General features: G+C 41.6%; 1 protein-coding gene across 1 annotated transcript; it reads left to right on the top strand.

Moving 5' to 3' along the window:
* The first annotated feature begins 392 nt into the window (after positions 1-392).
* LCMT1 (leucine carboxyl methyltransferase 1) lies at positions 393-23,397 on the top strand. The gene is made up of 11 exons (XM_065411700.1): positions 393-577; positions 2,020-2,111; positions 2,672-2,793; positions 4,301-4,377; positions 6,135-6,196; positions 13,790-13,892; positions 15,729-15,849; positions 16,899-17,000; positions 17,482-17,573; positions 20,324-20,421; positions 22,560-23,397. The coding sequence occupies exons 1-11, from the start codon at positions 480-482 to the stop codon at positions 22,580-22,582; spliced, it is 990 nt and encodes a 329-aa protein (XP_065267772.1). The 5' UTR covers positions 393-479; the 3' UTR covers positions 22,583-23,397.
* The last annotated feature ends 297 nt before the right edge of the window (positions 23,398-23,694 follow it).

Below are 23,694 nucleotides of genomic sequence, written 5' to 3'. Positions count from 1 at the left end.
AAGGATTCTGCAACATAAAGCTTTAATGGGATGAGTCTGTAATACTGACGGGCAGTGCTGATCACATAAAGTTTGCAGAAGTGTAAGCACTTAGAGAAAACTGATTTTTCCTCTCTTGTGGTCTGGCTTTTGGAGGATGAGGCCGGTCAGTCCTGCTATTAATTAAATATTATTATGTAACGTTTGTGAGCGGCTAGGACTACATCTCCCAGACGCCCCTGCGGCACGCTGACTTTTAATGGGCGGAGCTTATTAGCTCTCCCACGTTCTTATTGGATCGAATTTGAATTGGCAGTACAACTGACCAACAGTAGCTCCCTTCGTCATGCGGCTGCTAGCCACTGGCCAATGGGAGGCGGGAAGGCCCAATGGGCGGGGGCTAGCTTGTAGGGGCGGAAGTCTGCGCGGAGGTTTGCGAGCCCCTTCGCAGTTCCCAGCTCCATGCCCCTGTCTGGGCCTCCCCCCCGCTGATCCCCCCCATGGCGACCGCCGTCCGGGACACCCTGTGCTTTGCCGGCTCCGAGGAGGCGGACGAGGCGGTGAGGGGCACCTGCGAGGACGCGTCCATCTGTAAACGGTACCGGGGGGCTGGGCCGCGGGGCCGGAGCCAGGGCCTCCGCAGGGGCGAGTGGGGCAGAGAGGGGCGCTGGGGGTGGGGGAAGTGCCTGGGAGTGGAGAAGCTGGCTGGGAGACCCCTCCCCCCCAGGCGTGGGGGAGCTAGCCGGGCAGGGAATGGGCTTCAGCCCCTCTCCCCCATATATATATATGAGAGAGGAAAGAGAGTAGGTGGCAAAAGAAAAGAAGGAAAGGAAATTCACCAAGATCTATTTAGGAAAGAAAAGATGAAGAGGAGGAGTGAGTCCAGAAGGCTTAAGACGTTTTTTGTTTTCGCTGGTTGGTTTTCAGAGCAAAAGGGATGTAGTAAATTACATTATAAACCAGTGGTTTTCAACCTCTTTTCATTTGTGGACCCCTACAAAACTTCTTCCACTGAAGGTGCGTACCCCTTTGGAAATCTTAGACGTAGTCTGCAGACCCCTCACAGGTTGAAAACCACTGTTCTAAACAATTAAATAGAAAGTTGATTGACAGGACTTACAGTTAAATATAGCACCCTGGATGGAGGATCCAGGCAGGGTGGCACACTTATTTTTAATTTTACTTAGTACACTTACTCCATTGATACGTTTTGGACAGACATTTAAGAGCAGGGCTTGAAAAAACATCCTGACTTTGTAGAGATTATATATAAAGCCATATGGTGAAGAGAATGTGCGTCATACTTGCAATGGAAGTCTGACACAGTTTAGTAATGTTTGGTGTCTCTGGACAGTCTTTTCAAGTGACTTATAAATCTTTTACTGTAGTCTAATGTTTCAGTACCTCTAGTTTTGCCCTCATTGATGTCATTATGGTCAGTGTTGTGGAGACAACATGCCGGCGATTAGTGCTGAGAGTTAATTGTGAAGAGATTCGGGGGTGGTATTATTGTTATTAGTGTTAAGGTAGCACTTGGAGGCTCCAGTTTGGTATAAGTGCATACAAGCCACATACCCATTAGAGATTAGGTTGATGTGTGGAATTAAAATCCATGTGATGTGCAGTCCTTGGAATTTAACACAGACAATGTAGCTGAGCTGTCTATTAGGCCTCATGGAAGAAATCTTTGGACTGAAGTTCTTCAAATTATTTTGCAGGTGGTACCTGAACTTTGCTTTTCCTCTCTGTGAAGTTCTTCAAATGCATGGGGAGAAATACATTTAAAATGTTACAATAGTAACAGCTGTCTTTTTCTAGTTAGAATTACTCTATGTAATCCGTATGTGTTTGAACGGTCTCGGGTGTTCAGTGGCATTTTAAGTCTCTCACCCAAGCATATCTCTTTGGAAGATAGTCCCAGGACAGCTTTTTAGCTTGTCTGTCTCGGTAAAGTCTTCATCAGTAAACCCTGATGGCTCTATTTGCTAATCCTCCTCTTCTCTTTTTTTTTTTCCTCCCCCCACCCCATGCCCTTGTCAGATTTGCTGTAAGTATCGGCTACTGGAAGGATCCTTACATCCAATATTTTGTGAGACAGGCAAAAGAAAGGAAAGCACCTGAAATTAATAGAGGCAAGTTAGCATGTGAATTTAAACAAAGACATGCAAAGATACTCTGAACATGTGGAGTTTTTGAACAACAGAAGATAGAGCTTCCATATACTGGATATGCTAGAATGTATGTGGGAATCATGTAATAGGTACATCTCCCCAGTGTAATGATTGCACACTGGACCCTCACTCTTGGAACGTTACTTTCTAATATTCTGTCACATTCCGCCTTTAGTATTGTAAACCGTGTGTTCATGCGTGTCCCACTTAACATGTAGTGTACTACATAAAGCAACCAAAGACCAGGGATGTGACCCATGACCTCAAAGCACAAGGCAGTAATACTCTCCACATGAGAATAATAAAAGCAGCTATATAGTTTGTACATCTCCCAGAATTAATCTGCAAAGATGACTCAGTTTGAACTCTTTTTAAACTGAAATTTCCAGTTCCTCAGGTGTGGAGCTCTGTTAGTAACCTTAATTTAAAAAAAAACCCAAAACATAGAATATACATATCCCATAGGGGAGCATCTAATGCTTATAGTTGTCTGGGTTTTTTTAACACATTTTCTTCTGCAGGATACTACGCTCGTGTCCATGGAGTCAGTCAGCTACTTAAGGCTTTTTTAAAGAAGACAGAATGCAACTGTCAAATCATAAATCTTGGTGCCGGTTTGGATACCATGTTCTGGAGATTAAAGGTGATGATCACTCAGAATCATGACATGAGCAAAAGGAAGGGTTTGCACGCATCTGAAATTTTCTCCTATTTTCTCATAAGAAATAAATAAATACTGACCAGTCAATCCAGTGTCACGTAGGAGTGCATGGCACAAAGGTGACCTCTAGTGGCTGTTTGGAAACATCCTAATTCTCTATTCCTTATAGCTATAGTGTCATCTATAATACTTCCATCCTTGCTCGTATTTAAGGGTCTAAATCCAGAATCAAGAGAGAGCAAGTGCAACATGATACTTGGCACCATCTCTGGGTGTCCTAAATACTACTATGAATTATTCTTTGAAAGATTCTAAATGACAAATTTTATGATAAGATTCTATATAAAAGCAAACTCTAGTCCTTCCTCGTTTTTATAAGAGGTAAGGATGTTTAGCATTTTGCAGGATCAGGTCCTATCAATGTAAATGGATTGCTGGAAGACAGCCTGAAAAAACTAAGTTTATTTAGCAGGACCGTAAACCATTGTGTTATAGTCATCCAAATAAATTGGATTTAAAAAAAAAAAATTAAGCACTGAGGCCTTTACCCTGCCTGCACTCATGCTAAAACCATGTTGAAATACTGTTACCAAGGTTTAACAAAACTAAGAGTGGTGCCTTTAATTATATCCTTGTGCTACACCCCCTTCTGTTCCTTGTGACCAGCAGGTGTAATATAGAAAAAGAGACCCAGTTAAGAATAATTGTCCATGTTCTCCTTGGTAGTTAACACAACTCTTTGTTAATATAGCGTTCTGAAGGTTGCAAGATTGACAGCCCTGGAGCTAGCAATACATATCTATCCCCAGAAGAACAACCGTATAGGGAGTGGGACAGGGCAAGCTTTCCCATGCTATCCTGGTTTTGTGCCTAAACTTGGGTCTGGTGGGACTCCCCACTTCATGCTGATGGGAGTATTGAGCTCTGATTCTCTTTGAGATTGCCAGCATGAGTGCAAGTTGTGGACTGCACACACAACTGTCCTCTAGAACGTGGACTAAAACTAACCCTTTGGATGGATTTTTTGAGAGATGCAGCAGTTTGGCTACATAGCAGGTGCATATTTGTGAGCAGTTGATTAATACATCCCTGTGCAATGTTCCTCTTTCCTTCCTTGGAGGCATACGCTGAGTGAACGACATAGGTGAAGTTTTCTGTTGCTGCAACCGGCTGTTGTATACAATGTCCTGACAGTATATTGCAATTCAGTTTCCAGTATGTTGGTTGCCAAACCATACTGTGTGTCCAGATTACTTGAATATCTTAAACGTTTGTTTCTTTGCTATTGGGTGGTATATTGTTTCTTAATTTTTAGTTCATTTATTTAAAAAAACAAACAAACCCCAAAGCATTAAAGTATGAAGGACTGGAAACTCTACTGTAACATGAAACAAAACTGTCAGGGGAAAACTAAACCAAGTCCCCCATTCTCTCTGTGTGAAGCGTGAATGTCCCCTAAGTTTGGACTCTTGCTCTGATTTTTTTTCAGGATGAAAATCTTCTCCCTAAAAAATATTTTGAAGTGGATTTTCCAATGATAGTAGCAAGAAAAATATATAATATCAAGTAAGTGTGTTGCTTCATGTTCAGCTATACAGAGCTGAACATAATTTCTTCTAAAAAAAAAATAATAATAATACAGCAGAACCTCACTAATCCCAAATCACATGTACTAACTGCCATATCTATTTGCTTCTCAGCAAAGCTTTAATATAATAAGTAAGAAAGGATTGAAATCTATATGAAGGGGCCGTCATTAGCAAAGAGTTGAAGACACTATCGGCTTAAAAACTACACATCTCTCTGAACATTTTTGGCTCACAATCGTTACAAGTAACACCTGGAAGAGATTGGAGGAAAAAAAATTTCTATTTTTTTCAGTTTACTTTTTGTATTTAGTTAATGTTTCGCGTATAGTCAGTGTCACTGTCTCCTTGTTAAAGAGCCACATGAACAACAGAGCAGGGACAGGAAAATGTGACTACAAGGTATTTTTCTACTTTTAAATCCTACAGAAATTAATAGGAAGATTCATGGCCGGTATGATGCCTGAAACAAATTGAAATTCACTCTCTGTTAAACTGATTAGATTTCCAGTTGTGTCTCTTTTATAAAAAAAAAAAAAAAAAAAAAAAGATAGGGTAAAAATATAACTGAAAAATGTAAAATAGTCCTCTATCCCCACCTCTCTATGTCTGTAGTCTATTTAAACTGTACATTATCTAAGATCAGGCTCTGTCTCATTATTAAGCCGTGGTTTTCAAAATGGGGTACATGAGAAAAATCCTATAACAGTGGACAATGCATTTTATTTAGTAAGACTTAGGTATATTATGACAATATGATTAGATTTCCATCTCAGATGAGGGTATGTGGTAGACTACATTATTTGGAAAGTGGTATGCAGCCTAAAAAGTTTTGAAAACAACTGTTGTAAAGGATAGCACAGTTTGGGTGTCCTAAAAATAAGAGGTACTGTAGTGAGATCTCTTACTATCAAGACTTAGTTATATATACAGATTATACTTTAGGTTACCCAGTCACTATTACAAACTAATGAGAGTTCTATGGTATACAGAAACTTCTGGAGCAAAGCAGGCTTTACTTCTGACTGCAGAACAGAAGAGGGTTGTCTCTAGTGATGCTAAGCGCTGCATTTCCCCCCCCCCCCTAAAATCTTAGAAGGAGATGGAAAATCCTCAGACTTCTATGCTGAGGCCGGCTACCATGGGGGAGTGATTTTGAGGTAGAAAGAGCAACTATGATTAGTAAATTGAAGCTCATAGGGAATTTAGAGAGTATACGTGACATGAAAGACTTGTTTCAAAGCTTAAGAGTGCCCAGAGCTCAGTACATTCCTTTTCCTAGTGGAGCTCGTAGTTTCTTGTTCACCTTTTAGTTATAGAACCAATCTTTAGTAAATACATCTAATGGTAAGTTTAACTGTAGATGTGTCTGCAAAAAGAACAGGAGTACTTGTGGCACCTTAGAGACTTAACAAATTTATTAGAGCATAAGCTTTCGTGGGCTACAACCCACTTCTTCGGATATATATATCTCCTCAATATATGTTTCACTCTATATGCATCCGAAGAAGTGGGTTGTAGCCCACGAAAGCTTATGCTCTAATAAATTTGTTAGTCTCTAAGGTGCCACAAGTACTCCTGTTCTTTTTGCGGATACAGACTAACACGGCTGCTACTCTGAAACCTGTAGATGTGTCTGTTACCACTAGAGGGCAGAGATGCTTTAGTGTAATGAAAAACGACATCATGTAAACCAGTTAACTGCTTACTGACACTTTTCCCCCCCCTCTCCCACAGATCAAAACCTCCCCTGTCAAAACCAATTATGGAATCCCATTCTGGGGAGTCTTTTCTAATAGGTGAGTCATTTTAAGTAAATCAGTAATGCACTGTCTTTTTTTAATCTCTTCACTTCAGTATGTGGGCAGGGTTTTAATGTTTTAAGCATTGTGTGAAGGGAGGGGTGAGAAGGGAGGCTATTCATGTTAAAAAAGTCTTCTCTCCAATGGGCCTTGGCATTCTCTCACAGTATTTTTTTCTTTTCATTGTAAATTATTTACTGATTATGCTTTCTTCTGATTCTTGGGAAGGGAAGAATACAGGTCTGTCTCATCTTACCCTGGGGTTACATTCTGCGGTCAGCGCGTAAAGCGAAAACTGCGTATAGTCAAAATTACATTGAGTGTAATGGCGGGCGGAATCGCCCGCACTACAGGTACAGTATTTAAATTGTTATTTTTCTCTTTTTTTTTTTTTTTCCCCCCCGACTGCATAAAGCTGAATTCGCGCATGTTAATTGCGCGTAAGGTGCGACAGACCTGTATAAGGAATCACGCGTACTGTAGCTTGTATAAAAAAATCTTCCGGGTGTTATCCCTGCATCTCTTCTTTTGTCTCATTAATTACACAAGTCCTTTATCTGTATCTACCATCTGAACTGTACAATGAAGTCAGTCTGCATAGTCCATTCTCGGATGGTAGGGCCCGTCAATGTGTTTTTTGCAGCTTACATGAAAAGCCTGACTCTTGAAGTTCCGTTCCAAAGGGTCTACTTCCCACCCCCACCAAAAAAACTCCCTTCTGTAGCTAGTAGCACCAGTGCCAAAACAACTGTTTGCACAGTGGTATAGATAACTTGCTTTTAAATGATGGGCTGTATTACCTGTCTATCAAAAAAGCATACTCTGACTTGGCTGTCTCATTAGTGAGTCCTTGCATAGCAGTAGATTGCACAGTTCAAAACTCTGTCCTTTTGCTTTTGGATCACCAGGGCTCTGGGTGAGCAGTACTCAGGCCTTGGGTGGGAGAATGTTGCACTGTAGTGACAGCTGTGGACTTGTCCCAAAGCTAGTTAATCTGCTTCAGTAGAAATGGGTCCATGGAAGCCTCACTGAAGGGGGCTGTCCTGCACACAGTGCTACCAGATGATGTGCTTTGTGATGAAAATAGTCCTATTGACTTTGTTAATAAGACCTATTCTCAGTAAGTGTTTGCAATACTGAAAAGGAGAGCGTGTACTAATAGTAGCAAGGTCTGCTGCCAGCTCCAAAAGCAGATATAAGGTGGGCTGTATCCCAGAGATCCCTGGAGCTTTAAATCAAGAGGATGTTGATAAATTAGAGCGGGTTCAGAGACGAGCCGGGAGAATAATTAAAAGATTTGGAAAACCTACCTTACAATGATGAGCTCCTTAAGTCTAAATGGTTTATCTTAACAAAGAGAAAGTTAAGGGATAGATTTAATCAGTCTGTAAGCATCAAATTTCAGTTCACGGTGTAAATAAAGGGCTCTTCAATCTAGCAAAGAAAAGCATAACAAGATTCAATGGTGGGAAAGTGAAGCAAGACAAATTCAGATTGGATATAAAATGCGTATTTTTTTACCAGTGAGGATAATTAACCATTGGAACGATTTATCAAGGGTTGTGATGGATTCTCCGTCACTGGGAATTTTTAAATCGGGATTGGATGTATTTTCTGAAAGATCTGCTCTAGTTCAAATAGGACTTTCTTGAATTAATCCCTATGGCCAGTGTTAGACTAGATGATCACAGTGGTCCCTTCTGCTTTTATAATCTGTTAATCTGAATTTGAGTTCATAATCTTGAAATGAAGTGATTTGGAATAGGTAATGTTTGTTGATGTGCTCAAATTATCATCTCCTTAACTATCCAACATTTTACATGTCATTTGAATGGCAGGTTGTTCAGTTGTGAATTCTGTTCTTGAGAGGTGAAAACCTAGTGCCATTTATCAGTGAAGGTAACAAGCTGCCTCTTGTTCTTCTCACTAGGAGATGATTGATGTCGTGAAATGAAAATATCCAAATTATTGGTTCTTTTTAACCCAAGTCCCAAAATGACTACTGTGATATAGACAATCTTTTTGTTGGGTCAGAAATCCACCCCAATTAGAGTGCAACAAGATGAAACGTTGCATGAGAAGTCACTCAGAAAAATCTGTTATGATATCAATCTATAGTTCTTATCATGATATCAATGTGTTTTAGCTATGCACTAGTAAAATTAATTGTATGCATGAAGTAACAAACAGCATATTGTAATCAAGATCTGTTAGATAGCATTACTGTATGACTGTAACATCATTTCTCTGCGATTGCCAGACAATGGCAGTTAGTTTGTGTCTGCTGTATGTGCTGATACTTCAGTTATTTTTCCAAAGCAATTAAAATTCAACCTCTTTTTTTAAATGTTGGATTGTTTTTCTCCTATGTTGGTACAGCCCTAGAAAGTTGGACACCCTGATTCTAATTGGTGGCTACCATAATATAAATATTAGGCCATTGAGGAACTCTCCTATGGAGTCCTGGTTTAAATTAGCACTTGCTGAAATGCCCGACCTCTGGGAATGCAAACTGTCCCAGGGATCCTAATCCAGGAGAAGTGCTGGATGTCAGTGCCACAGAAGTTAAACTGATGGAACAATACTCTCCAGGGATTTTGGACTCTTATTGTGGTCTTCACTTTAACTTTGCTGGTATTGGCATCCAGCATTTCTCCTGGATAACTTTCTTCCTCTTAGGTCAACTCCATGCTGTTGCCCCTTGTACATAAATCACTCCTATGATGTATGCTTTGGCATCTGCTACTTCAGTTGATGAAAAATATCCTCTGACCTGACTCTTGTCCTGTCGCCTCTTTCCATTCCACAAGCATTTAAATGTTTCTAGTTCTTTCTTGGGACACATGCCAACAGATGAATTTTCTTGGTTCCAGGACAGCATGTTTCTTCCTTGGCATTTCCTTCCATGAAGGGGTTGCAGTCTGAGACTAGATGTCTGAGGGAAGAGCTCCATAGCTTGCTGAATTGTACAGCTATTTGGAGCCACTGTGTTGACACTTGGATGTTTGGTCACTTGAATGCATTGTTAGTTTTCTCTTGAAGTCCAGGATCAACATGGCAGCTTTATTAAAGTAACGTTAGGAGAATTGTTCTCCACCTTCCACTTTGTCAGCATTAGCTAGAACTTTCTCGGAGCTCTGTCTCACCATGCCACTTGTGTTGATTCCCGCTCTTTAATTAGCTGGTGCCCTGTCTAGACTTTGGAGCAGCTTTTTTGCCCATGCATTTCCAGATTTGTTCATTACCAAATGCAGAGGTCTTCAGATGTTGAATCCTTGCTGTCTAGTCTGCATATCTTTCATTGGTGAGGGTCCTTTGTCATTGTGATTGTATGACAGCAAGAGAACTGGGTTACTTTTCATTCTTAAAGTCTGTTCACTCTTTCAGTTGTATCCAATGTTTGGGACCAAATTCTTCAAGTCTTAGTCTTGTTATACTTTATCCAGGGGGCTCTTTCTTGATCCCCTCAGATGTTTGTGTTCTGGATGCATGGATTCATAAACATTTGGGATGTAGGTATTGATTTCCATGGTTCGTTCCCCATCCCTCCCTTTGTGGTATTTCAGATGGTACTCCTCTTCATCTGTCACATTGCTGGTGGGAGTAAGCTATTCATTGTGGCTGTCCTGGAAAGTGCTGCATTTTCTCATCCTTCAGTAAACGGAGAGGCTAGAGTATTGATTATTTTCTTTTCTTAAATGATTATACAGAACTCAAGCCTCAGGCCATCGCCCCATATGTAAACCTACTGGGGGAAACTGAGTAAAAGAAACCCACTTTCAAGGGAAGGATACACATTGCAAAGGTATAAATTATTTAATACAAAGCTACTCTGAAGCTTTGCTATGGTTGGATATGTGTATCTTACCCAGATTGCATGGAACTGAAACACAACTGTTACAGTTGTTTCAGAATTGAACAAATAGAGGCACAAATCAATAAATGTCCTTTCAAAAGAAAACGGGAGTGGGAGAAAACGGGGGAAATAGCACATAAGCTATTGTGGTCCGCTAACAGACCAGGATGGGTCAAGGCCCAAAGTTAGTTGCATATTTCTACCAGTGTAAATGCTGAAGCTTAAATAAACCCCTCAATCTTAGACAGTGACTTTTTAACTTTAAAGCCCAACTGCTTCATCTTCTAGTTGCATACAGCTAACTCTTTCGTCTGTTTTGGTTGCCAACGTAAGATACTAAAAGAGCCATGTGCTTAGTTGTCTGTCCCAATCTTTCTAATGATGGTATGTGGCAGGACTATTGAAAAGTGATGCACAGAAAATAAAAACCTCTTCCAAAGAAATATTTCAGCTTTTGGAGGGGAAGAGTGCATGCTTTTCCCTACTTGGAAATATTCACAAGCGGGGCCTGAAACAGGAAGCCTTATTCCTTCAATTTCTCAATCACCTTTTGTTCTTGCCCACCTCTCCACTGTGTGCCATGGAGGAGATTCGTTCAGGGTTGCAGCTCTCTGGCCCAGCATCGGGGGAGAAAGCTCTCAAGCAACACTCCTTGGCTGGTGGAAGGAGCCTGCTTGTCAGACTTCTGGGCAACTGTGAGCTCTTCTTCCCAAGGGGAAGGTTATTGTGATGTGAGACCTTTGGAGGAGCAAGGCAGATAGTGAAAGCAGAAGCAGTGGAAGTTCCTTGCACTAAAGAGAGCTGGAATCAACTTCACTTGACTAAACTTTCTGTTCATAAATCCCAGGACTCAGACCAGTCAAGACAATACGACTGCAGTACCAAGATGCTGTTAGCTTTTTCTTTTTGTGCTGCACTATAGGTTGCTGTGTGTTATGCTAAAATGTGTTCATATTTGTTCTGCTTCACTAGTATGAACTGTAAATCTGGAGCTCTCTAAATGGGATGTTAAGTAATATAATAACATTGCCATGTGGTGGCAAAGTGCAATGCCAGTTTGTGATATTTTCCGCAGCTATTTATAGCCTGACTTCGACTTTTGGCCTCAGAGCAATATACACAATATAGCCCCCTGACCTTGCCTTGGGTAAGTTTCCAGTATACAATTACAGAAGGATGTTAATCTGTCCATTTAAAAAGGTTTAAGCTTGATTTTTATCATATACCTTCACTATTAGTTTTACTAAAACCTGACTAATTCTTCCTAAAATTTACATGGCACATCTCTTCCAAAGTTAGAATTTTTGTAGAGATCTTGGGGAAAATCCTACAAGGAATTTCAGAGAGATGGTGGTTTAAAAACTTTTGCTTGCTTTTTAGAGACTTTTCCTAATGCTCTTTTGTCTACTCACGCTTTTCAGAACAGATTTACTTACCCCCTTATACTTTATTTCTCCAGGATTCCTTAACAAGTAGAAGTGCCACTTACAAGTTTTGTGGGTGTGCATGTAAGAATTATTGTGATATTTAAAGGTGCTATTGCTTGAAAATGTCATGTTAGTGATATGACACATGCATCAGTTTGCATGCCGTATGTACATGCACTTGTGCCATAGTTTGAACTAAGGGAGCTCAGTTGTGTTTGCTTGTAGATTATAGACACCTAGACAGCCAGTATTAAAAGCCAGATGCTGTGCCCATCACAACATCCTCTCAAGCCTTGCATTTTTTTTATTACAGCCAAGAACAAACTTAATTTACTAATGTAGATTATTCAGGTTGATGAAGTGTGAAACAGAAGTTGTATTTAACTTAGTTGCTAATTGGATGATGATGTATTTTGCTATATCCTGTGTGGATAGGACAGTTTAACTCCGTATTCCTTCTCTGCTTTTTGCTAGGCCATCTGGAATTCTGCTTGCATCACCTGGCCCTTGAATACCACTTTTGTGGGCCTGGTATAATAACAGGAATGAATGGGTGAGGGAAATAGAGCTGCTATTACAGAGTAAATGGGCATAAAAAGTTGACTCAAAATGGTCAATCATTTACTCTGCCCAACTTTATCTTCTCTCCTGTAACTTTGAGTGAACTTTCTGTGTTTGTATTTTTGTTCAGAAACTGTTGGAGATAGAGCTGTTTTATTTTGCTGGTGACAGTTTGGAGTGCTGGTCGCTTGAGAGCTAGGCAGGTTTATGCCAGTTACAGTGTCTGAAGTACTTATTGCATTTAATAAATTGCTTCTCAATTACTAATTTTTCTGAAATGGAAAATCCTGTTCTTCCTGTCTCTTCATTCACTTGGCTGCACTCTCTTTACCTAGCTTTTGACACCTGGTCTTGCATTAACATTCAGTAATGATGTTTGTCTGCAATGGTGTTACAGGCTTCCAAATGGAACCATGCCAAAGCTAGTGATCACTATTGCAGATGTATATAGACTGAATGCTGCAAGGCCGTTTGAATCTCACTTGGGGTTTTTCCATTGTTTACTTATTTTACTGCTAGTGCTCGGAGGGGGAAATGAACGTGCCATTTTGGCCTAGCGGTTTTTTGAGTTCAAAGTAGGGCATAAACCAGTTGCTTGGGCAATCTAACTTTATGCCTGAAGTCCTTCAAAATATGACTTCTGCCCTTTTGCCCCCAGGCAGTTTTCAAGAGTCTCATCAAACCAAATTTTCAGTTTAAATGTAAAGTCCTTCATATGGAGACTAGACTGAGAATCTAAATCGGCTGGCTACTCTGGACATGGGATTCCTTTTGCTACCAGTCACGAACGATAATGCTACTACTGGCTTCCTTATACTGTCTATTTAATGCCAGCATAAAGGAACATCCGTGTGTATCTTAAAGCCATGGTAGTCAGAAAATTATCTCTTTGTATTGCTCAAAAGCCGTTTCCTGAGAGCTCAGCTATCCTTGGATCTTTATGAAGCATCTCTGCCCCTACAGAATACCTTCTCCTTTCAGTCACTTAATCTTTGAACACAAAATTAACATAGTCATTAACATAATCACTAGATAAAATGGTTGAAGCTGGGAATGGGTGACAGGGGATGGATCACTTGATGGTTACCTGTTCTGTTCATTCCCTCTGAAGCACCTGGCATTGGCCACTGTCAGAAGACAGGATACTGGGCTAGATGGACCGTTGGTCTGATCTAGTGTGGCTGTTCTTATGACCTAAAACCAGAAACATTCAGAACTCCTATCCTTTGTCTGCCATCCAGTAATGTGCTAATCCTTATTGCATCATAATGGTGGTTACCCTGCTAACTTATATGGAATTAAAATTTAATTATTCATTAGTAAATCAGAGTGTATGGGGAAATGCTAGGAGGTCTTACAAATAAATCAGGCCTTTAGGCAAAGCTTTATTTTTCCTTAGGGGACAGCGTGCTATCCTTCTCTTTTTGTTTCCCTTCTCTTCTCCCCACCCTGAACCAATGGCAACAATCAGGGTCATCTACCTGCAGTAGTGGCAATAGCAGCAAGAGACTCCGTTTGCTGAACATCTGATAGTAATGCATTGCAATCTGTAAATATCAATATCCTGCATATACAGTATTCAGTTACTACAGAGGGCTTTTAAGACTCTGTTTATTTCTTTTTAATATACAACAGGTCAAACTTTGGATCTCAAGTTGCTCGTGTCTTCCTTTGTTAAAAATACTCCAGTAATTGCAACATCCCTTTTGCTTATCAAGAACTTAACCATTAATCTTAAAATTGCAGATGCTCACAGCCTAGATTCCAGCCGATATGCTATACTTGCAGCAGATCTTCGAGACGCAGCAGAGCTGGAGGAAAAACTAAAGAAATTTAACATGGATATACAGTAAGATAATCTGTTTCAAAGGTTTGTGGAAATGTACTGGAGAAAGTAAAATCTGTTTTGGGAGTACAGTAACTGCCTCCAGTTTTTATTATGCCATTTCCATGGTTACCTTGTTCTGAATCCTTTGAGCAGAAGGAATTGTGCAGATACTGTGTAGCTTCACTGAGCAGGCTGCTACTGCAGTCATTGCCTGCATATTTCCAAGTCCTAATCAGGATAGTCCTCGTCTTCAGCCCGTTTCTGCAATATTCACACTCTTCCTACATGAGAACATCAAACCTCTTAGAGGAAAATCCACTAGATCATAGATCAGCTCTGTAAGTATGTGTAGTTTGTTTATAATACCTGGGATTATAAATATCACTTGATTAAAATAAGAACACTGACACATTGCCCAAATGTTGCCATTCTGAATTGCCTCTTTTAGAAGCTGGATTCATTGCATTTGGTTAATGATTAGTGACTAAATCACTATATACTCTTATATCGGTGAACTGTTAGAGGGCACTGTCCAAGAGAGTCTGGAACCCAACTACAGTACTTGATAGAATAAAGACTCTAACATACACGGAATTACTCTTCCGGGTTTCTACTCGTGCAGCTTGTTTTCTATGCCTCTTTGTAAGGTCAATCTATTTCCTAAGACTTTTATTTTTTTCCTGAGGTGGGGAATGGGAGAATCTGTCAAGGACTCTATCCTGGAGGTAGAATCTGGGATTTTGTTGCTCCTAAACTATGCACTTAAGTTTCCATGCACGAGCCCAGAGAGCTTTGATGGATGCCATTTCCAAAGTGATAGATGCCCTTTCCAAATCTGAGAGCGAAACAGAGCATCGCTAGCAGGGAAAAGGCAGGTGGGATAGTCAGGATGTATTAGGCTTTCATTTAGATTTTTGCACTTTCATCTTAAAAGCACTGTCCCTGCTTATCTACACAACTCCTTGTGAAATTACTTTTGTTTCTAGTGATGACGGTATCAAAAAGCAAACTTCTTACTTGTAGGCAAAATTACTCATGTCGATATTTGCATTTCTCAGTGTGGATGGAGGGGAAAAGAGAAGCAATAGCTGAATCATAGCTAGCAAATCGTGATCTAGTACTATCAAGGCCTTTTTGCTAGTACTCGTCTGTATGTGGCTGTCCTTAAAATGTTCCCCTCTTAAATATTACGTGCAGAGAGATACTTTTGCTGTGTGAAAGGAGTAGAGCAGGGAGCATGTGCTCCTCAGAAACAGACTTCAAGTTCCATTGAAGTCCACATCTCCACAGAATATACACAGCCTCCAGCTCCTCCTATGGCAAAGGAGAATTAAGATTCCGGATGTGATAATGAAAGTGAAGTATCCATATTGCCTTTGCTGATCAAGACAAAATTGCAGGATGAAGAGGGGACAAGCTCTTGCCAATACCTGGTTTGCTACTGGGGAAGGGACAGGCCAGGGTAAAGAACAGAACCTAGTAGTCATGAACAGGTTCTGGGGGCTCTTGACACCTCCCTTTCATTATGGCTAGATGGGAAAGGGGCCTTGTACCTCTTTTTCTGTTGTAATGTGGGGTCATGGTATAGAAAAGATTAGGAAACCACTGGAATAGAAAAGTTTACAATTCCTGTACAAGTAACCTCGCATTCCTAGTATCACCTGGAAAGGCTGGAGACCCAATCCCAATGATTCAGTCCTCAATGAATATCTGTTTCATTGAGATGTGGAGTGTCCCTAACTGGTTCACATGTGCATGTGAAAGCACTTGTCTGTTGCTCACCATTCTTGAATGATATATAGTAGAAACAGTTTGATCTTTTCTTTCTCTCTCTTCCCCCTCCCCTTTTTTTTAAAGATTGCCTACGCTCCTGATAGCAGAGTGTGTGCTGGTTTATATGACCCCTGAGCAGTCCGCAAGTCTTCTAAAGTGGGCAGCGAACACTTTTCAGGCGGCTATGGTTATAAACTATGAGCAGGTAAAAGGAAAAAGATGTAGCTTTTCACTGCTGCATTATTTGCATAGAAAACTCTGAGAGCAGTGGGAATTTTGCATGTAAAATGATGATAGATTACAACTTTGTAGACTTTTCTAATCAGAACTCTGCAAATTCAGGATTTAGCTGGCTTTTGGGTTAGAATTCTAGAAATGGTAGGGCTGGAAGGGATCTCAAGGTCTGTCTCATCTATCCCCCTGCATGAGGTAGGAGCATGTGTACCTAGACCATCCCTGACAGGTGTTGGTCTAACTTATTCTTAAATACCTCCAATGCAGGGGAGGCTGTGGGACTGACCTCAGGTATTGGGTAACAAATAGCTACAAATGCATGTTCTGGTGAATGGCTGATTTGTGTCATTTTGTACCAAAATAGTTTCTCTGAAATGAAACAACTGAGACTTTTTTAAAATCTGGATTAATCCGATTTTGGAAAGAAACTAAGATGATGGGTTGCAGATGGCACAATTCAATGAAATGGCACTGAGTGATGTTATATAAGCTTATTACATTTTATAGTCATCAGTCCTTTGGCACCATTGAAAATGGAGCAAACATTGCATCAGCCTTCGCTGAGCCCTTCTGTGTGAAAGTGAAAAGCTGCCTTTTGGGACCTAGTAATAAACCTTCCACCTTGTAAGTTATTGATCTGAATCTAAACCAAGTTGGGAGCAACCAGAAGTCATGGCTCTGTTAGTTTTAATTGGTCTGTGAACAGCATTGGCAGGCCTCCAGTCCAGTTGTTAATGCTCAGTTACCCACAGAAGGAAAACCACCATCCCCACCTACATTAAACTGGTCCCCTTGATGGCAGTCGTGATTGAGGGGCCAAGGATTTGACATGGCCGTGGACACGCTGAGTGAGAGCTGAGGCATGCTGGCAGGAAAATGCGTGAAAAGCTTGCACTGCATGTGCTGTGAAACTTCTGGGGCTAATCGGAGGGTTTTGACTCATCTGAGTGACCAGTTTCCACTGTAGGTAAATCCCCTTTCAAAGTGAGCAATGACCCCTTTTGTCTCCTTCTTTCCAAGGTGAACATGGCTGATAGATTTGGGCAGATCATGATTGAGAATTTGCAGAGAAGACAGTGCAGCCTGGCTGGAGTGGAAGCCTGCAAATCCTTAGAATCTCAGGTGAGTCCAGCCCCCACAGAGCAGTGAGTCTCGCTGATAGTAAACGATCAATCTAATGGCAAGCTTCAGCTTCTCCAGATATGGCAATTCTAAGACCCAGACCAATGAATAGCCGCTGTGTGTGCCCTAACCTGCCTCTGCCAATACAAATACTTTCTATTCCCGGTCATCATCATAATTCGGAATTACCCCTCTCTATTTCATAGACGACATTCATCTCCTGTATCCAGCGAGTGAAAAGGTGACTGTTTTTTGAGAAAAGCAAAAATCTTACCCTTGATTTGAGGCTTATTAGGAATCTTAATTTCCATTCATCAGAAGCGATTTTTTTCATCAGATACTTGCAATGTCAGAGAGTAGGTCTCCTGTCTTAATGCAAATAGCCCTCCTAGCAAATGCTAAGGAAAAGACTGGGCACTTGCCTTTCCTTCACTTTCCTTCTCAAGTTCTCTGAGCACTTCACTTCCCCTTCGTTTTACAGAGGGAGCGGTTACTGTTAAATGGCTGGGAAACTGCAAATGCCATTGATATGATGAAAGTCTACAGCTACTTGCCACAGGCTGATGTCAAAAGGTACTGCTAACTGCTTGCTTGTAGGCAGAACTCACCTTTAAATGTTTCCACCATAGCTCATCTCAATCACTGGTTTGGCATCTGTAATACATAGCACCACCTTCCTGAGATCTCCTTGTATCTCTTGAGCGAAGCGAGGTTTATCTAAGGGTATGTCTACACTTACAGAGTTTTTGCGCTGTAAGTTTCACTGGTGATAGGGAACCAGTGAAAGTAAAGCACTGGTTTGTGTACTCACTCAATTCCTCGGGCGTTGGAGAGTGTTTACACTACCAGCACTTCCATCACTGATGAGAGCAGCGCTGTAGGGCAGCTATCCCACAGTGCAGCTCTCTCGATAGGTCTTGTGGGAAGGGGGACGTGAGCGGAAGGCATTCGGGGTCCCTGCTCAGTGCCCTGTGCTGCCCTGCTTCATGTCTCAGGAGCCCCATTACTTCCTTGTTTCTTCTGGGGCATTTTTTTTTTAAAACCTCCTGCTGTCTGGCTGCTTTCCCCGCCACATCTACAAACAAAGGGAAAGGGAGCTTTAAACTTCCCGGCACTTACAGGGGGAAGGGCGGACGTCCTATGCGTCAGAGCAGCGGAGATGCTGGCCAGAGTGGTCACTTTTGGAACTGTGGAATATCCTTTGGAGGCCAAAAGGCGTTTACGCTGGTAGAACGTGTCTTCACTTTCACAGCAGTGCAAAAAGAACAGTGGTAAGAGCTATATGCCTCTCGTGAAGGTGGTTTTCTTTTTGCGAAACTTCTGAGTTTGACCGCAAAAAGTCATTAACAAGTGTAGCTGCTTCCATGGCTTTAGTGCAAAAAAGGGACTTTTTGCGCTTTAAATGGTAAGTGTAGGACCTGTAGGAATGCTAAGTACAGGAATGAAAGTTCCTTAGGCATTCCTTGTAAGGGCCTAAGCCACTGCAGTGATGGGTGAGCTAGAAGTACGCAGGGCTAGCTTGTAACTCATGCTACATGCTCACACCAGGGAGTCAGAGCTCCCCTTACCCAGATCTTTGATTCAGACCTGTAGAGTAAGCAAGGTTTGTGTCTGCTTCCTCCCTCTCTGGAGCAAGTGGATGGGGAATGGTCAGCCTCTGTTCCATTCCCCCTGCTGGCTGGGTAAGGTAGCTGAGCCAGGGCAGGGTGGATACTGCTGCTATAAGCCAACAATACATTGCTGCACCTCATGAGTAATGAAGCAGGAGAGGACTTGCAATATGGAGGGGAGTGTCTGGGTCACAGTGGGTTGATGGAGCTTACGCACTTTGCCTTGCTCAGATCTAAGGGCAGAGTCTAGCCCACAGAGCATAAACTGCAGGTGTCTTGTGTCCTCGATAAACTCCAGTTGGTCAATTGCATTCTACCTACAGTTTGAACTGATAGAGTTGTATCTATCCTTTGGTTGACAGAAACTGTTACGTAGTGTTGCTGCTGGCTGTTAAACATCTGCCATGCCCCCACCCAGCGGTGCCATTTCCCTGCTGAGTGGCAAAGTGATCTATTTTATACATTTGCTTTTATAAAGCAGATTTTCATCTGCACTTTCCTTCCCAAAGTGAGCCATTGCCATTCACTACCGTTGGATTATTCATGAAATAAGCTTTCTGGGCATGAGGCCATCTCCACAATCAGAGATATCAGTTTAAGTCCTTAATGTGAAAAAGAACGAGACAGATAAGTTTTTAAATAAGTAACTTGCTCAATGTTTAATCAGAATTGCAGGCCATTTAGATGTCAGTCGTCAGCTGCAGTTTGAGCTGGCCAACTAGATTATTTTGATCAAAATAAACATTCACATATGGAGATTTCCCAAACCATGAGATTGTAAATCGTATGCGGTCCAAGTCTGGGTGACCAGGTTGTTTTTTCTCAATCTGTTACTGAAGTGTAAAACATTTCTTCCTTACTTTCTAACATGGTAAAAAACATTGACTGTTCAGTTCCTTTTGTCTGTCCCAGGTGCCCGTGAAAAAGCTACCCCAGTTCTCTGACCTTCAGTGAGGAGAATAATGCCTTTTATTTCTATAGCATCTTTTATCCTGAATGATTTTCCCGTGTTTACTGACATGGTGTGTGCACTATGGTAATATAAATGATTATACACATCTCATCCATAAGATTTGGGAGTGTGGCCAGTCACTTGCTGACACAGGAAGGTGGTTAGTGGGAGCCATGATGGCATTCAGAAAAACTCTACTGCAAAGCAATGAAACTTGCCCTTTTTCTGGACAATGGCAATGAGTAAATATTGTGGCTTTGATGGGAGTATAGTCTGAAATGATAGCCTAGAATCATTCATCAGGATATAGGTTCCTTTCATCAGTCTATAGTATTACATCGCCACAAACCTGATATCACATGTACTTTAGCAAAAGAGATGAATAAAAAATATGTATCGTACTATAAAGATGCATGATTTAGCATTGGTACACTGAATCCCAGCAGTTAGAAGGGAGGGGAGGGGGCAAGGGTAGTATATAAAAAATCACACTTAGGGATGCACATTGGTAGTTATTGCACAACTTACTTGGGACCTTAAGAAACCTTCCCTTTAAACAGTGAAATCAGGCATCCCTGGCTCCTGTACGTTCTGTCCTGAGCAAAGGCTCGGAGCACTGGCATTTCCCCTTTTGTACATATTCGTTTACCAAAAAGAAAACTTTTACTACAGAAACTGCTCACTTCTGGGGAATAAAGAGACATGTTACAAAATGCACAAGGAAGATTCAGTTTTAAACCATCATTTCTATTTCCCTGCAGAGTAGAGGGACTCGAATTCCTCGACGAAAAGGAACTCCTTGAACAACTTATGCAGCATTACTGCATCTGCTGGGCTACAAAAGATAGCTGTAATCTGGGTAATGTTTCTTTAAGTTTTAGGATGTCTGTTTAAAGCTTGGCAAGGCTGCCTGCATACATCAGATCTATCACTGGAGTCTCCAGCAGCAGGACCTGGGGGCAGCTTCTCTACCCTTGTATGGCAGTGGGCACCTACCTGGTGGTGACTAGACAAGTGCCTCTTGCTCCACACCCTCCAAGGGTTTGTACAGACACTCAACCTGCCCCCCCCACCCCCCCTCCCCAGGAAATCCATCCAAGTAGATCAGGGTTAGGGTTTTTAAATTAGAGACCTTAAATAAGCTTTATGGCAGTTGCCAGCTTGTGATGGATGTCAGAGCTAATAAAGTGGGTTCCAAAGTCCTGCACACTTAGAGTGCTGTATAAATTAATAAACAGTCTGGTTTCATAGTGACTTGACAGCACTGAAATGCGCTCTCTCTCTTCATTAGCTTAGTCTTTTTGACATAGTTTATCAGAAAATGCCAATATGTTGAAACCAACACTTATTGCGGGAATATATCAAAAAGAGAGAGGGAGCCCAACCCACCCCTGAATAGCCCAGTGACTAGGGCACTTGCCTGGAAAGTAGGAAACCTGAGTTCATGTCCCTGCTCTGAATCAGGTGAGTATCCTAACCACTGGGCTGTTGGCTAGTCTGGGGTGGGTGTGTGTCTCCTCAGTTTTTTACAAAAAAAATTCCAAAGGTCTCTGGTTTGTCTTGATGCAGAATGGGAAACATTGTCAAAAGCTCATATTTTTGCAGAATGGGAAAATGGTTTTCTGACTAGTTCTAGTTAGAACTACTCTACAGCAGAATTTCATAGGCTGCTTGATAGTTTGAATATTCCCAAAAAGCTTCTCCAGCTGCATAACCCAAGAAAAAATGGCAGGGAATCAGTTATTCCCAATTGTCCATTAGGTGCAAAAGAGTAAGATTCTAAAGTAATCTTCCTTCATGCTCTTCGTCATTAACTCTTCCAAAGGGTTTCCCATATATCCTAGCCAGGCTGGGTGTGGAATAGTTGATCTGGCTGATGAAGCTAGATCTAAAGCTCTCCTTTGCTGCAGCATAACAGCTGCTGGCCTATGCTGTCTGCTAAGCAGAGCCTACAACCTTTGTGTGTAAGGTGCAGGAATGCATGGTTCCCCATTGATGATAGGGAGATGAGAAGTTGATGACGAGGTAGAATTATATCTTGAGGAGCTCAGCACAAAAAGTTCACCTCTCTCCAGTAATATTGGCTAGTGTTATCTCTCTGCTGTGCCTCACTCTGATTAGAGTGATAGGCTGCCCTTCGTTCACAGGGCCTCTTGCTATCAGCAGGAGCTGTATGTGCAGGGACTGAATGGTACAGCATATCCAAGAAGCTGCAGAGAGACTAGACTTATTTGTTATCTCCATTGGCTAATCCTAATATAAATGTACTGGTTCTTTGTCCTGCCTGATTGTAAGGCCTCGAGCAGTGAGACTTCCACCCTTTCCTTTGTGGAGCAGACTGATCGCTCCCATTGTCAGAAAGTGGCCTGTTTCTTACACTGAACCTGTACTTTCCTGTTCTTGCCCTGAGTCCTTACCTCCCAGCTCCACGTTGGTTCTACCCAAGGTAAATCCTCACTTTCCTTCAAATTGGTTTAAACCCTTCAAATATTTGCAGACTTGCCATGTGGCTTTCTCTTAGCCGGGCTACTGGATTCTTTTACTCTTTCCTCACAAATCAGTCCCTCTAATCCTATAAATTGGTTCTGTGGCTTTTTCCTGGGCTTCTTCCTGTTTGTTAATAGAGTGGCGGCTATGCTAGAAACTATATGGAGAGGGACTAGAATCTTTCTGCTTTGTTCCATTGCTGCCCACTATCACCCATGCTGTGTCTTGCTTTTCACGTTCTATGACCCTTAAAATGCAGTACTGGAGGGAATAAAAGATTATAGTGTCTGGAGAATGTGGGAATTCATTTCAACATATTATTTAAATCACTGATGTTTAATTTCTCTTTGGTTGCAATATTGCCTGTTTACCTTGCCCCCTATGCTCCTTAGATCCCAGACACTTGTTATAAACATCCCTTTCCTCCCAATAGCTGTTCTAATAGTTCTAATAGTAGTGGAGTGTGTTTGGCATAGGAATATATTCTCCTTTCACTTTCTTTTCAAATAGGCCTTTCAAACATCACATTTTAAAGTATTCGATTCAAAGACCCCGGGGGCACAGAAGCCAAAGCTGCCACCTACTGCTGGAGGGGAGCTCACACAAACCATGGGACTGTGCATGTGAGGACTCCAGGCTGCTCATCCTCATAACAGCGCCAGTGAAAAGAAAGTGACCAGTGCAGTGTTGCTGATGCTGACCCTTTCTTGTTGGCTTGTAATTGTTTTCATAAATCTCTACTGCCTTTGTGAGCAATCGTTCCGTTATGAGACTTTTCTCCCTTTTTCAGGGACTTGGTATGACACTGTTTTGAACGTCAAGAACTCCTGTTTAAAACATCCACGCCCTTTGTTTAAAGGGGAGAGCACTGTCTCCTTGGTCGTTTTACTTCTCCTGTGTGTCTCTCCGGATGTATGTGAAATGCGTTTGTGAAGGGAAGATGTGTAAGCTGTGCCGTGGGCTGCGGTAGTGGATGTTATGTTGTGTTGTTCACAGCTGATCATAGAGGGTATTTTTCTTCTATTCAGGTTTATTTATTTTTGTGAAAAGGTATCCTCTGGGCCTTCTCCAGGTTCAGGCTGTAGCTAGGTAGCTGCCATTTTACTCAATTTCTCACTGACTCTTGCTCAGCTGTGTTCAGGAAAACTGGCTGTATTCAGCAGGACTTTGAAAGTGGAAAGGTCTTGCTTTGTAGTCCAGCAGTGATGGCAAAGGTGAGAAATGGAGTCGAAGACGCAGAGCTCCAGCTGTGTCTTCACACTAGTCCCCCGCCCTCCAAAAAAAGCTACCTGAAATTGAGTCTTGCAACTTGCCTTCAAGAAGGGTAATAAATGTCTATTAATTATAACCTGTCTAATGTCTTATTCATAATGGGAATATCTAATATTTAGACACTTTCACTTTCATTTCACCAGACACTTCAGCATTACCTCTAGTAATGGGTGCAAACAGATGCAATTGTCTTAATATCCTACACTACTTTTTCCTAGTGCGTAATACTTGGCTACAAAATAGTTACCCCACTCACTGTATATTAACTGTTTCTCTCCCCCCCACCCCCAGCCCATCCCTTTTTAGAATCTTACACTTATTATGTGACTTGAAAGATAAAATTGCGGTTCAGGGAAACAGCCACTGCATAGGT

The sequence above is a fragment of the Emys orbicularis genome, chromosome 10 (assembly GCF_028017835.1).
Source record: "Emys orbicularis isolate rEmyOrb1 chromosome 10, rEmyOrb1.hap1, whole genome shotgun sequence".
NCBI lineage: Eukaryota > Metazoa > Chordata > Testudines > Emydidae > Emys > Emys orbicularis.
This window is presented reverse-complemented; position numbering and strand designations above follow the sequence as displayed.

What these genes read in the sequence shown, in the direction of transcription:
- LCMT1 (XM_065411700.1), top strand. Translation starts at nt 480, where the DNA reads ATGGCGACCGCCGTCCGGGACACCCTGTGCTTTGCCGGCTCCGAGGAG. An exon ending in GACGCGTCCATCTGTAAACG is followed by an intron (nt 578 to 2,019) that starts GTACCGGGGGGC and finishes TGCCCTTGTCAG; the next exon opens with ATTTGCTGTAAGTATCGGCT. An exon ending in AAAAGATAGCTGTAATCTGG is followed by an intron (nt 20,422 to 22,559) that starts GTAATGTTTCTT and finishes CTTTTCAAATAG; the next exon opens with GCCTTTCAAACATCACATTT.